This window comes from Engystomops pustulosus, chromosome 5 (genome assembly GCF_040894005.1).
Source record: "Engystomops pustulosus chromosome 5, aEngPut4.maternal, whole genome shotgun sequence".
NCBI lineage: Eukaryota > Metazoa > Chordata > Amphibia > Anura > Leptodactylidae > Engystomops > Engystomops pustulosus.
In genome coordinates, this window is record NC_092415.1 from 16,263,173 (window position 1) to 16,278,583 (window position 15,411).

Consider the following 15,411-nt stretch of genomic DNA (forward strand, 5'->3'; position numbering starts at 1 on the left):
TCTGAAGCAGATCCTGGCTCAATTGCAAAGGTTGAACTACGCAGCAGTAAGCAACCTCTTTTTGATGATGGAAACATTTTTTGCAGCAGTTACTATCCGCAGGATATCCATTTATTACTCCAGATTCTGTTCTGTACGGTGTCCACTCGGATGCACAACAGGGCAACAAGAACTCTGTGCATCATATAATCAACATCAGTCCCCAGTAGTGATGTTGGTCCATGCCACAGGACTCTTCATGGTTCGTGGCTCATGGACCAAGATCGACAGTGTGAAAACGCCGAAAAGGTTGAAGGTAAATGAGTGACAAGCTGGATCTCCAGATTAGGCAGTTAGGCAATACAGAAGAGCATCACTTACCTGATCAAACAATAACCTCAGCTGACGTTCAGATTCTCCAACCCATTTGCTCAAGCAATCTGCACCTTTCCTCATGAAGAAGGCAACTCTTCTATCACCCACACTGCATTCATTGGCCAAAGCGCGAGCGACCAAGGTCTTTCCGGTACCAGGGGGACCATAGAATAAGCATCCTCTGAAAGAAGAGTAACAGGATGAAGAAAAGGCTGTAAATGTTTCTAGGCTTCATTCACAGTAGTACTAATTATTGCAAAGCATTTGCAACCCAGAACGTTAACAAGGGTCACCCAGATGAGTCTGATTTAGCAGGAAGTTTAGTCAAATTTCAGGATACCAAAGATGCAAAACAGAGGCAACTACTGAGCAAACGAGATTTAATTATTATAAACTAAAATAAGACAACTGAACATACCGTGGAGGTTGGATCTTAAATTTTTCAAAGATTTCTGGATAAAGCAATGGGAAAACCACCATCTCTTTCAGAGAGGCTATGTGTCTAGACAGGCCACCGACACTGCTGAACCGCACCTAAAACAAACAATAGATTTTCTTTACTAAAGGGGTTATGGCACAAAAGACACTCATCCACTAGTCACAACTTAAACCCCCAGTAATTGGGAGAAAGATTGACCCCTGAAGAGTCTCATAGTGAATGAAGCCTGTATGCCATTCAGTTATAAGACTTGCGGAAGAATTGTCGTGTAAGCCCCATAGAAGTTATTGGAACACATGTATAGTGGCATGCAGTTTAATATAGCACATTCAAACCTTTTCACCCAAAAGTCCCTTGAAATCTAGCAATAAAATCAAGGATCCCCACTTACAGAAGTATCAATCTGCATGGGATCAACATCAGCAAGGCTGGCACCAATTTTCATCCGATCTTTCTGTAGTCCTTTCAAATCATCTCTCAAGAGGTTCATTGGCAGGCACCTTTAAGTAGAAAAAAAAATGCCATCTCTAGTTATCAATTTATGGCTACAGAGCCAGAAACAAACTTTCCTACTATTACTGGGTTGTGCACGATTTTATACTCAAAGCCTAGACTAGACAGGGCAATCAATATTCAATGGGTCTAGAAGGAAGTATGACCACTGCACTGATCAGGTGTTTGAAGTAAACCGGGGCCATTGTTGTAGCGACACCACAGCTATTGGCTCCTTCCTCTGCACTATACTGGTTCTGGGTCATGTGTTCAACCCCCACAATCAAATAATAAAGGCCTCAATACAAAATTGCAAGCCCACTTCTATGTTAGTTACACATCCCTCTAGACATGTTCCATTATCAACTGTTATAACAACCAAGCTCAATAAGGAAACCTTGTACCTGCTAATAGCCTTGTTACGACTCCGATTCAGGCGCCTCTCAAAGTGCTGTTCATCATCTGATGAGGAAGAGGAGGAAGATGATGTGGAATCGCTGCTGTGGATGGCATGCCTTCTCCTAAACAAAACAATATTGTCACTTGACGAGATCACAGAAACATGTAGCTTTAGAAGAATGGAATAAGCCAGTAATACATTTTTCTTTAAGAGCCCCCTCCCCTTCCACCCAACTATAAATTAGACACGAGTAGTCAACATACCCCCTGCACTACACTGCCCCACTCCTTCATTCACCGCCCCATTGAGTCTCTCCAAAAATGGCTACTGATTTTTTCAGAGCAGCTGCTGAAGAAATCAGTGGTCGTTTTTTGGAAAAACCAAGATGGAGGATATCATGGATATTAACCAAACATGCATATGTGTTTTGGATGAGGATAAATCATCTCACATCTACCAGTGCTGTGTGCTAACCTGTTGAGTCTCCTTTTGCAGTAAGGACTTCTTGGGCCTGCAGATCCAAACCGGTAGGTTCTTCTCCTCGAAGGAGATGTGGAGGTAGCATAAAACATATCCCGCTTCTTGTGGTGTCTTGGTTCTGTTGGTTCAAAGAAAAATGTAAAATGTACTAGACACTCACACAGTATAAATGCAAAAGGTAAATATGTCATATAACATTCAGCCAGTGCATTTGATATTTGAATGCATGACTTGCACAACTTATGACACAGCATAGTTATTTAGAAAGGCTGCTATTTTACTCTATTTAGAGCAAGTGAATGACAGCGAACAAACTGTACTTCCTGGAGAAAAGTGCCTTTATGTATTTATCAGGGAAAATCCTTTTTTATTTACTTGTACATCAACAATCAGAATTGAACATTCAGCCCAGCCTTTAATAAAATACAACATTCACCCAGAAAAAATTCTTTTAAGATACAGTTGAACAAACATTTTTGTAAAATAAACACATTTTTTGGGCATTAATATATTTTACATACTCATGAAAGAGGACCTGTCACCCTTAAAAAAAAAAAAAAAAAGGCGCTAGGAGCTGCTAACTAAAGTAAGCAGCTCCGAGTGCTAAAACAAAAACGCAGAAGTGTTACACTGCTAGCGTTATCAGAAACCTCAGATAACGCTAACAAACACTGCTGCGCTGTACACCTGAAACGCTGCATCGCTCTCAAAGCGGCGTATTCAGCGGTCCGTTGTATTCATGAGGGGGTGGTCCGAGGAGCTTCCCCTTCCGCAGACCTCCCAGCTCACTCTATAGGCCAGCTGTGTGCCACGCGGCATCACCCCTAATCCCACCCCCTCATGAATACGCCGGACCGCTTTGAGAGCGGCATTTCCAGTGTACAGCGCAGTAGTGTTCGATAGCGTTATGGGAGGTTTCGGATAACGCTAGCAGTGCAACACTGCTTCGTTTGTTTTAGCACTAGGAGCTGCTTACTTTAGTTAGCAGCTCCTAGTGCCGTTTTTGAGGGTGACAGGTCCTCTTTAAAGAGTTCAGTCGAAGAAGGTCTTCAGATATTTTCAATCTGTTATTGTGAGCAAAACCAGGAGTGGTTTAACAAAGAATAGGTAAGTCTTTCTAGCGACTTAACAGAGGAAAGGTAAATGGGAAAGCTTTGCACTTGTTCTGAGCGTTCGACCCGGGTCCCGGGTCCCACAGGCCTACTCCGTACTCACAACATGTGGATAAAGGATAATAGAGCATCATTCAGGCCGAAACTCCAAGAATGACAGATCCCTACTGTGCAGCAAGTTCAGATCAGCTTATCCGCGGCTCTTCTGGGAACTGAAGTCATCACCTGGTAAACTGAACTGGACCACAACAGTAGGAATGTATTTGCTTATAGTGACTGGATTCACAACAATACTACTCTGTAAAGCCCCATATACTGCTGCCTGTGTCTGTCAGACCAGCAGAGACCCATAATGTCATGTATACAGTACATGCCTTGCTCTTTTCTTGCATTACCTTGTAAGGGAACCTGATAAGGCACAACGGCTTTTCTTTGTCTCAGCTCATAGCGTTTCTGATTGTCTTCTTCACCATCTTCATCCTCGTCTTCATCTTCATCTTCATCCTCATGGTCTTCACCTTCTTCCGAAGAATCTAACAGGTTTATAACATATTTAGCCTTTAATCTATCAAATTGGCAGGATATGAAATATAAGTCTTCATACATTCTTACAAACAAATACATATAAAAGGTAGGATGAACCACATTAGAAGAACAAGCAGTATAACTTAATTCGCTTATACTTTTAGCAACTTTGAAAAGTGATGGCATATCACAATAATGAAGAGCCCTAAATGCTGCAACATTTTCACAGCTTTGTTTGCACAAGAGTGCAGTAACAGATCAGGAGGGAACGTCTTGTGGCCTATAGAATAGGGATCAGTTGCATTAGTTTAAGACAGTGGAAGGCCACAGCAAAAGAATTTGAGGAAAATCAGTGTAAAGGATGCATTGCTTCTCCAGTTATAGTAGGTAAAGTTGAAACACACGTTATCAAGTCTAACATATAATCCTACAGCGTTGCTCCAGTGTGAAGGCCCTATAATTCACATGATCGGTCAGATGTTAGCCACACCAAATCAATCATAAAATAATGATACAAGACAAAGTATGCTGAGTTAAGCCTTGAGGCTTCATGATGAGAGCTAATGTATTTTAACACAATATAGCTGCAAATATAATGTGGGCACCTACCTCCACTTTCCTCCTGATTGTCTGTGGTTTCTTCATCAAGCTGTGTAACTTTGCGTTTCCTCTTCACACGAGAGTACATATCGATATTCTCCTACATCAAGAACACAGCAGTGTCACAACACACATCCTTAACCAATGTACAAAAAGTGTGGGAACCACAAAACCAATTCAAGGACACTTCACTGTACACATCTGAATCTCACACTTAAAAACTATAAACGTTAACCCCAAGCTTATACTGCCTCCACTGCCCCAACCATTGTATAAATAGAAAACCGCCAAATTGCCCCTCTAACCACGCCTTATCATTATAAGCCACAAAAGTAAACATTATTTACTTCTTCAGTATCATTGAAAACTCCTAAGTCCTCGAACTCGCGCAATCTGCGCCGCCGCATTTTCTTCATGTGATCCATCTTTTGCAGAACGGCTTCAGCGGTACTGAAATAAATGACAAACATTAGAGATCATCAGCACAATGACGATGCTTTATCATGTAGCTTTCTTTTTTTGCAATAGTTTTAGTGATACTTACTTTGTTATAAGTTTATCGAACAACACGGACTGATTTGTCGTGCTGTATTTGCTTCTCCTGATCCGGCCGCTGCGGCGTACTTCAACATCCCCATTTTCTTCATGGGCGCTGGCCTTCTCGGTGCTTCTTGTGGTTCTTAAAGTTCTCTTCTCTTTAGGTGAGAGTTCCTCTGATTTACAGAAATATTAAAATGATATACTTGAAATATAGTTGTATGGCTGCTTGAATAAAACAATAAAGGGCTACAACACTTCAGTAATTTCATCAGCTATTGTGAGCCAAAGCCGGGAATGGACACTTCCAGTTTACTTCATCTATTTTTCTGTATCCACTCCTGATTTAGTTTCACAATACCCCATGCAATGCAACTCCAGTCAAAGCTGATTAAATGAATTGCACATTGTGCAGAGTCTGATGGTAGGTGCAAGACTCTAGGTCTAGGTTCCGGCAAGGTTTTAGGAATACAATCAGAATGAGTCATGCTCCTACATTAAGGAAGTGCATTACCCAAAGAATTAGCATTGACTTTTGTTCTTTTAATTTGTGCAGTCTTTACACTATTCATGTAATTGATGTTAAAAAGGTCGTACCAAGTTTGCAAGTTATCCTCCAAGCACAGGATAAAAAGTGAATGTCTGGCTACTGGAACGCAGACAGATTATAAGGGGACCAACATTCTCACTAAAGGGTGGAGCAGCAAGTCGAGTATGTACCCTGCTGCTCCATTCAACAGTATTGCAGTCAGACCCTCACTGATCAGTTTGTTATGCTGTGGATAGAGGATAACTTGCAAATTTGCTAGAACCCCTTTATTTACCAACGGAGCAAATGTTCTGGATCTCAGCCAAAGAGAAGTTGCCATTTTTCGCACAAACAATACAAAAAATAAAGTTGCCCCATAGAGGCCTTTTACCTTCATTGCAGTCACCATTGGTCGTTGCATCTGCTTGCAATCTGGCCACTCTCCTAACAACGCAAGACACAAATTTTTTAATAGTTTAGCAAGGATACAGCTACATTTGACCAACAGAATAATTTACAAGTAAAAGGACTGCAGTTCCCATAAATGCAGGTATAATTGTGCAGATCTCCTGAAGCAATAACACAGAATAATACATGACTGTCAGATTTACCAACCTAGTAAATCTTTTCTCTTCTGTGTTACTCATGTTCATGGACTCATTGGTTTTGTCCAAGCTGGAATCTGAAAGGTTATGTCCATTTTCTACTTTTTTCTTGGTCATTGACCGCAGTGCATGGCCACCGCCCCCATGATCTTCTTTGGTAGAAAATGAACCCTAGAAAAGCAGAAAGCAAAAAAACATGTAATAAACCTGTTTAACAATGACACCATCAAGTAAAAAGAGACCACAAACCGCAATATGGACAATTTTCAAGTTATTTGTCATTACTGGAGTTGTACCAAACTTGCATGTAATTCACGATTCAAAGGATGGTGGTAAACAATCTGGGAGTCTGTGTTGGGACCTCCAGCAATTGCAAAAAATAGGTCAAGATCTCATTGAGCGCGGACGGATGTCAATTCATCACTTGTTGGTACGTTTCTAGAGCTTAGCGCAAAGTTTGACAGACACATTGGAGGATATTTATCAGGGCCTCTGCGCTACATCAGCTGAATACCTTCTGGATCAAATCCATTTCGTGGCCCAACGTGATGCCATCGTCCAGAAAATCAACTTTGAAGTAAGCTGTAATTTGGTTGTATAAAGTAAAGGAGGCGGAAAGTTTAACACTGAAGTCAAGCTCTCCTCACTTCAGAATGCCCTTTCACTGTAATTAATGGTCAAGCATCCAGACACATCACTAACCAGATCTGAGGTGAGGAGAGCTTGACTTCAACGCTCTCTATCTCTACAGCTTCATACAACCAATTTACAACTCACGTTGATTTCTGAATGATGCCATCACACTGAGCCATGAAAGAATAATGATCTGAAAGGCGCAAATCTGCTTTACAACATATAAGTAAATGGTTAAATAGGTCGATTTCAATTGATGACAGGTTCCATTTAAATGTCTGTTCCATTGCTGATATAAGGATTTGTGCCAGCGGTGAAAATTGTCTGTCTTCTTTACAGGTCATCCAAAAAAAGTGGGGGGACATATGTACAGCTGCAAGTTTGGAGCAGCATAGTGCCGCACATGCATAGACTGGAAAATATAGGACATCTCCTGTACGCCACTATGCGACGCTATGGAGAGGTCGCCCCTCCTCCTCTCCATTGTGACGTACATATGCATACGTTAATGTGAATGCAGCCTAAAACAGTGATGTCCGTGTAAACTTATTTGATGTTAAAAAGGGTTTTCTGTGCCAAATATATAGGATGGGTCATAAATGTGTTATTGGTGATATGCCTCCTTGCACCTTGTATAACTAGGATTTTCAGAGTCTCTTTCACAGAACCGCACAGTGTCTGGGGTTCAAGGACCGCGCAAATTCATGTGCTTTAGCCCTAAAACAGACACAGACCACAGGTTTTATGAAAAGCACATAATGTCTGATTCTGGCACAAGACACTGATCACACTCTGCTGTCAATTCACTTGTTGGCATGTTTCCAGAGCTCATCTCAAGGCTTCATGGACACATTGTCTATGTACTCGTATGCAAATGCTCAAGTCTCCAAGAGCCTGTATTACCCGGCATTACAGATTATACTTATAAACCAGACCTTTTCATCTAACATGTGGGGGAGACTGGCACTGTACCAAGGTCGGAACGAGAACTAAAGCCTGGCAAGCATCAGGCCACACCAGACTGCAGCGTTGGTCTTTCTTTCTGCATATTTTTTCCTTATAAATTGGAAGTGATCAATATGAAGTCATTGCAAGAAACAATACCATTTTGGTTACTGGAAAAGAAACAAAGGGAGGAATCACAAAGAACAGTCTCAGAGAGATTTGATAATTTTATTGCATAGTGTTCATTTCTAATGATTACAGTGACTGTGTGGTTTGTTTGTAGCTTCAGTCCCCTCGCTACTAAGCAAAAATGTCTACAATTATTATCATGTATCATTATTATCATGTCCTTCTGTTGTCACAAGAATTATCTGCCTGCTTAGAACGTTTAAAAGTCTTTAATATCTTTATTTAATATATATATAAAAAAAAAAAAACAGGCTAGAAAAATAGCTCCAATGATCATTCAGGCTTTTCAAGGTGCACCTTTAGGTAGCAATCCAAACACATATGTACCAACCAAAGTCCGATAACAAGAACCAAGAAACAAGTAGGCGCAATCACAGGAGCACAGGTTAGCTTCCCGCTGTAACATCTATTATCAGTGGTTGTATATGGTAAGATTGTCTAAATTATGTCCCTGCATCGACGCGTCATCAGAGGATCACCAGGATACACATACAACACTTATTTAGCGATTGCCCTAGCTGCCCGATATTGCATTTGCATTGCAGCTAGAGCTTGCTACAAACACCCGGTACGGTTGTGGCCGTACTCACCGCGTGCTCCCGCCGGCTATTTCTCAGCTAGGCCACGCCCCTTTCGGCTCTCAGTGAGCACCCCTGGACGTCATCATATCATGTAAATATATCGTATTGCGGTACATCAATGTAGGGAGATAGCAACAGATCGGACCGCGAGTCGCTCAGGGAAGAAGCAGGTGGAAGTTAACCAAATACATCAGCTGTCCATCAACACCAAATAATAGGACATAGGACATCCTACAACATATAGAGATGCATGTCCGCATGTACATCATGGGACACACAAGAGGGTCCGCATATTATCATGAGGCATGCAGAACGCGCCTAAATGCATGTCCAACTAGGTATCATGGGACATGCACAAACATCTACCTGGTGTCACCAAGCATGCAGAAACATCTGCAAACTGCCCAATGCATGACAATAGCCAGACAAAAAGCAAGTATGTTATAAATGAGGCTGGGACCAGGTACTCAGCCCGGGCCACCTCTATAACGTACATACATATGGAGTGCACCGTGTCCGTTTTATGCCGGTTTCCGACATCCCTTTATTACTCTCCATGTCACCTCCACATTGCTCCCATCACTTTGTTGCCCGTACCCACTTCTCATTGCCCTTCATCTTTCTAAGTTGTCCCCATCTAAACAAGCAGCTTTCAGCGCAGATGATAGCTCTTCCACATGCACACAAAAGATGCTCCCACATTGTTATATTACAGGGAACAGAAGAGGTTCCTAAACCAAACACATCACGAGAAGTGACTGGTCTGCAATAAAAAGGGGAACCTCATTATTCCATCTATCTGGGCAAAATGTAGAATATAAACAATCATAGGTCATGTAGCTGCATCCAGGGATAATATCTACAGCAGTGCTGGCGAACCTATGACACGTGTGTCAGCACTGACACGCGTGGCCATTTTTGGTGACACGCAGCCGCCCAGCGCCCGTGGTCCGCCCCCCCCCCCCCCTGTGTAATGTGCTGTCCCTGTGTAAATCTCCCGCCCCTGCTTACCTGTCCGGCGCCGCGTTGGTCCGCCCACCGTCTGCAACTCCTCCAGGCTGCAATGCGCGCTGCTCGTCATGTGACTGAGGCGACCTGACGTCAGGTCACTAAAGTCACGTGACCCGAGGCGCGCGGTGCAACCTGGAGGAGCCGAGCCGCCTGCAGTAAAGCTACAGGAAAGAAGACATCACTGGGTAAGTATATAAGTTTATTATTATTATATTATATTTAAAGGGAGGCCGCTGCAGGACATGTTATTAATAAGGGGAGGCCGCTGCAAGACATGTTATTAATAAGGGGAGGCCGCTGCAAGACATGTTATTAATAAGGAGAGGCCGCTGCAGGACATGTTATTAATAAGGGGAGGCCGCTGCAGGACATGTTATTAATAAGGGGAGGCCGCTGCAGGACATGTTATTAATAAGGGGAGGCCGCTGCAGGACATGTTATTAATAAGGGGAGGCCGCTGCAGGACATGTTATTAATAAGGGGAGGCCGCTGCAGGACATGTTATTAATAAGGGGAGGCCGCTGCAGGACATGTTATTAATAAGGGGAGGCCGCTGCAGGACATGTTATTAATAAGGGGAGGCCGCTGCAGGACATGTTATTAATAAGGGGAGGCCGCTGCAGGACATGTTATTAATAAGGGGAGGCCGCTGCAGGACATGTTATTAATAAGGGGAGGCCGCTGCAGGACATGTTATTAATAAGGGGAGGCCGCTGCAGGACATGTTATTAATAAGGGGAGGCCGCTGCAGGACATGTTATTAATAAGGGGAGGCCGCTGCAGGACATGTTATTAATAAGGGGAGGCCGCTGCAGGACATGTTATTAATAAGGGGAGGCCGCTGCAGGACATGTTATTAATAAGGGGAGGCCGCTGCAGGACATGTTATTAATAAGGGGAGGCCGCTGCAGGACATGTTATTAATAAGGGGAGGCCGCTGCAGGACATGTTATTAATAAGGGGAGGCCGCTGCAGGACATGTTATTAATAAGGGGAGGCCGCTGCAGGACATGTTATTAATAAGGGGAGGCCGCTGCAGGACATGTTATTAATAAGGGGAGGCCGCTGCAGGACATGTTATTAATAAGGGGAGGCCGCTGCAGGACATGTTATTAATAAGGGGAGGCCGCTGCAGGACATGTTATTAATAAGGGGAGGCCGCTGCAGGACATGTTATTAATAAGGGGAGGCCGCTGCAGGACATGTTATTAATAAGGGGAGGCCGCTGCAGGACATGTTATTAATAAGGGGAGGCCGCTGCAGGACATGTTATTAATAAGGGGAGGCCGCTGCAGGACATGTTATTAATAAGGGGAGGCCGCTGCAGGACATGTTATTAATAAGGGGAGGCCGCTGCAGGACATGTTATTAATAAGGGGAGGCCGCTGCAGGACATGTTATTAATAAGGGGAGGCCGCTGCAGGACATGTTATTAATAAGGGGAGGCCGCTGCAGGACATGTTATTAATAAGGGGAGGCCGCTGCAGGACATGTTATTAATAAGGGGAGGCCGCTGCAGGACATGTTATTAATAAGGGGAGGCCGCTGCAGGACATGTTATTAATAAGGGGAGGCCGCTGCAGGACATGTTATTAATAAGGGGAGGCCGCTGCAGGACATGTTATTAATAAGGGGAGGCCGCTGCAGGACATGTTATTAATAAGGGGAGGCCGCTGCAGGACATGTTATTAATAAGGGGAGGCCGCTGCAAGACATGTTATTAATAAGGGGAGGCCACTGCAGGACATGTTATTAATAAGGGGAGGCCGCTGCAGGACATGTTATTACAAAATTAGTTTTTTTTCTAAAGGTGACACAGCACCCGAGTTTTGCTCGGTTTTTTGGCAAATTTTGACACACCTAGCTCAAAAGGTTGCCCATCACTGATCTACAGGATTGTGAACGGGATATAAATGATTCATTAACCGGTTAAGGACTGGGGCCTTTCCTGTTTTTTCATGTCCATTTTTCACTCCCCACCTTCAAAAATCTATAACTTTTTTATTTTTACACGTAAAGAGCTGTGTGATGGATTGTTTTCTGCGTAACAAATTGCACTTCATAGTGATGGTATTAAATATTCCATGCCATGTACTTGGAAGCGGGAAGAAAATTCCAAATGCAGTGAAAATGGTGAAAAAACGCCTTTTACTTGTGGGTTTGGATATTACGGCTTTCACTGAACGCCCCAAATGACATGTCTACTTTATTCTTTGGGTTGGTACAATTACGGGGATATCAAATTTGTATAGGTTTTATAATGTTTTCATACATTTACAAAAATTAAAACCTGTACAAAAAGTTTTTTTTATTTTGCCATCTTCTGGCGCTAATAACTTTTTTATACTTTGTTTTGTACGGAGCTGTGGGTGGTGTCATTGTTGAGACATTTGATAATATTTTCAATTATATCATTTTTAGGACTGTACGACCTTTTGATCACTTTTTATATATTTTTCAAAATGGCAAAAAAGTGCCATTTTCGACTTTGGGCGCCATTTTCCGTTACGGGGTTAAACACATTGAAAAACCGTTAATATATTTTGATAGATCGGGCATTTCCGGACACGTCGATACCTAATGTGTTTTTGATTTTTACTGTTTATTTATATTTATGTCGGTTCTAGGGAAAGGGGGCGATTTGAATTTTTAGGTGTTTTTATTATAATTTTTTTTTTATAACTTTTTTTTTATTTTTACAATTTTTCATACTCCCTAGGGGGATTTTCCTCCTCATTCATTACAATGTGACCCGAGGCTACCATGGAGACGGATCACGGGGAGCGACGATCCTAGGCAAGGAGGCTTTTTGAGGCTGCCGTCAGCGATCGCTGTGATAACACTCGCGATTGGTGTTACCAGTAAGTCTTTGCTGTGAATACCGGTTAAATATGATTGCTGACCATGGGGTAACCCTAAGTCAGTGATGGCGAACCTTTAAGCGGCCGAGTGCCAGAACTGAGCCCAAAATCCCCCTTATTTATCGCGAGGTGCCAACCAAAAATTAAAGCCGTAACTTATTGCTCCCTGTTCATCAACTTTATATTTGCCTCGAGATTACATCAACACAGTAGAAAGATGGAAATTTTTCATAATTTTAGCTTCTTTCCAGTCTCCCTCTGTACACATAGAATCGTGGGACCAGCAGGAGGTCCTCCAAAGATAATTCAACCCTATATACTCATTCTCCCTCCGCCTACATTCACAAGTACCAAAGTAATTATCAAAAAATGACTGAAAGCAACATATTTTAAGTTGTTTAGAACCGGAGGAAAATTCTTTAAGTCCTGTCTGGTGTGCTGGGGTGATGGCCCGGGTGCCCTCAGAAAGGGCTCTGAGTGCCGCCTCTGGCACCAGTGCCATAGGTTCGCCACCACTGCCCTAAGTCAACACCGCCATAGTCCATCCTTATAACCCCAGGACCCTGCGAGCGGGCACCGGATGCACCATGAGTAACCCTTAATCTTCACCATCTGCCTCCTCCTCATAGAACCTCAAGACTGCTCCACTGCAAGCCCAAACTCAGACCATAAGACACTGCCAGGGCCATCCTCTGATTCACCATGGGCAACCCTAAGCCTCCACAACTAGCCAATCCTAATGACCCTAAAGATGGTTGTTTATGTTCTCTAGATTTACTGTTCAGAAAATAGAACGGCTGAACTGAAGTCCAAAATGTCAGTTCTACCTTCAGACTAGTAAATGCTGCAGGAACAAGTTTGTCACAAAAGATTAGTTTGCCCTTAGGCCACCTGACCACAAGAGGATTGTTGTATTACTGGTATACGAGTTTAGTCAAGTGATACAAGGTTCTGACTTGCTCGAGGGCCACCGGCCTTGCCTTAAGGTCACATGGGGCAGGTAGCAGAGCCTTAGGGTGATGCCACACATGGCGTCTTTGTCTGTTTACCATGCGTTTGGCTGCTTACAACCGGTTTATCTATTTAGATAATTGGGAAAAACGGACTAAAAAACGCTTGGCATCACCCTTGGGGCGCATTCAAACGTTCAGTTTTTGAAGCCAAAATCAAGTATGGACAATAATGGGCCAGAACACATCACTGAGACAAAACAGTTCCTACTCCCCTTTTCCCTCTACTCATGGTTTGGACATCAAAAACTGAACGTGTGAACACAACCTCCGGGTTTCTATAGGATGAGGCAGTTACGCCTGAGGCTGTGTTCGCGTTTATGTTACGTCTTGAAATGCAAAACAACTGCTGAGAAGAGGAGATTTGCCGAACAACACAAACAAATGTTCACATAATGCGCTATCAGCAATGTAAACAGCACAAGGTAAATAGGCAAATCTTCTCTCCTCAGCTGTTACATTGTATTTCAAAAAACAATGTAAACACCAAGTGTGAACACAGCCTTGGGGTCACCCTTGATTACATGAGTCGTCTTTGGTGGCAGAGACTTCGAGTACAACAATGTATTACCTCAAGGCTCTGCCACCAGTGACCCTACGGCACCAGTTCCAAGAACCCATCAGCTGTTGTCTGACACACCAGGGATCCGGCCATCACCTTATGTGACCCCTGGTGAACATATGATGCCATCTCCAGCTCAGGGTCCACCCTCCGAAGTAAATAAAAAAAAACATTTGATTGGTCAATGGTCACAAGGACACAGGCCTTATACAAAACCAAACACCGGGGCTGAGCACACGTTCATGATCCGTATTAATGACAGGTTATTCCTTTCTTTACCCACATTGCTTGGAATGCAGAGGTTACCCCTATCCGTCATAGGGGGGTCTCTGTGAATGTGTTTGTAACCCATTATGGGTCATTTTGTTAAAAACGGATGCCAGCATATGTGGAATTTTTACAATCCACACTCATATTAATTGGCCTGGTTGTGCCAGGGATAATCCTTTTGCATAGTTGTTTACACATGAATTAGTGTGCAGTGTTTCTTATTCGGTTTGTTTGACTCGTTATGTCCGCCTCTCTATTATGTCCCCTTGTGGGAAAATGATGTTTGCGAGAGTACATTAATAAAGTATTTATTGCATTTATGTACAAGTGCCTTTTGCAGAGTTTTTATATACACCTAGTTTTTGTTAGATTGGTGGTGACTGGCAGTGCCCCATTAACCAGGTCACGTTTGGTGTACTACAACTCCCATGATCCCTGCTTTCTGTTAACAACATGAAGGCAGGTGTTGTAGCTTTATGTAGGATTGAGCTTTACCATATAGGACACTAACAATCATTCACCAGCACCCAGGGGTGACCCAAGACACGGGTGCCAGGTGACCTTACACCCTTAGATCACCACTGACCCCAAACCTGAGAGAAGTCACAGACATAGACCTTGTAAAGCCACCAAATAAACACCTTCAGAACAGCAATACCACCCCACCAACAGGGGCGCACTGCTAGAGCCCTCACAGCCACCACTAACCGCTCAGCAATGACGCACATGCACACAGAGGCCTGTACACACGGTGCGGTTCTCACCTTTCGCTGCTCCTCCTTACTCCCGGCGTCCTCGCTCCGCGCTCTCCGGCTGCCTCTCGGGTATTTGCCGCGCGGAGACTCTAGACTCAAAAACTCGGAGCTGGAATCCAGTAGAGAGCTCTCCTCACAATATTCGGGCTCCGGTCCGGCCTTAGCCCCCGACGAGCTCCGTAACTGCACCATCTTTTACCGCGAACACTTCCAAATTCTGGCGCCACAAACTTTCCCCCTCTCACGTAACGCACCGCGACGCCCAGATCACTCCGCCACTGGGCCACTTACCCTCCAGGAAGTCTCCTCATAAAGCCAAACCGAGCCCGCTAAACTGTATTTATATTTTCCTATCGAGACCGTCTTCAATAAACAACATTTTGTCCGAAATCAGGGCCACTGTGACTAAAACTTAACCGGAACTATTTTTCTTCTCGGCGAAGGAACATAACGATTTCAGGCGTAGTACGTTTCGGTTTCAGCGCGGGAAGTAAATAAAGCATTTGATTGGTTGTCTGTCA

At 43.5% G+C, this 15,411-nt stretch overlaps 1 protein-coding gene across 2 annotated transcripts in view; it reads right to left on the minus strand.

The window, feature by feature from the left end:
• ATAD2 (ATPase family AAA domain containing 2) overlaps window positions 1-15,394 on the minus strand; it is a 28,412-nt gene extending 13,018 nt beyond the window's left edge. The window contains exons 1-12 of one of the 2 annotated variants that reach the window (XM_072151231.1): window positions 15,182-15,394; window positions 6,084-6,244; window positions 5,860-5,912; window positions 4,947-5,115; window positions 4,750-4,852; window positions 4,412-4,502; window positions 3,673-3,810; window positions 2,160-2,283; window positions 1,690-1,806; window positions 1,185-1,293; window positions 773-888; window positions 361-535 (exon numbers count right to left, since the gene is read on the minus strand). In XM_072151231.1, coding sequence (XP_072007332.1) covers window positions 361-535; window positions 773-888; window positions 1,185-1,293; window positions 1,690-1,806; window positions 2,160-2,283; window positions 3,673-3,810; window positions 4,412-4,502; window positions 4,750-4,852; window positions 4,947-5,115; window positions 5,860-5,912; window positions 6,084-6,190 — 1,302 coding nt within the window. In that variant the 5' untranslated portion in view covers window positions 6,191-6,244; window positions 15,182-15,394. Of the gene's footprint in view, window positions 1-360; window positions 536-772; window positions 889-1,184; window positions 1,294-1,689; window positions 1,807-2,159; window positions 2,284-3,672; window positions 3,811-4,411; window positions 4,503-4,749; window positions 4,853-4,946; window positions 5,116-5,859; window positions 5,913-6,083; window positions 6,245-14,899 lie in introns of both variants that reach the window. The other variant, XM_072151230.1, reaches the window with a different exon arrangement.
• Window positions 15,395-15,411: the final 17 nt, after the last annotated feature.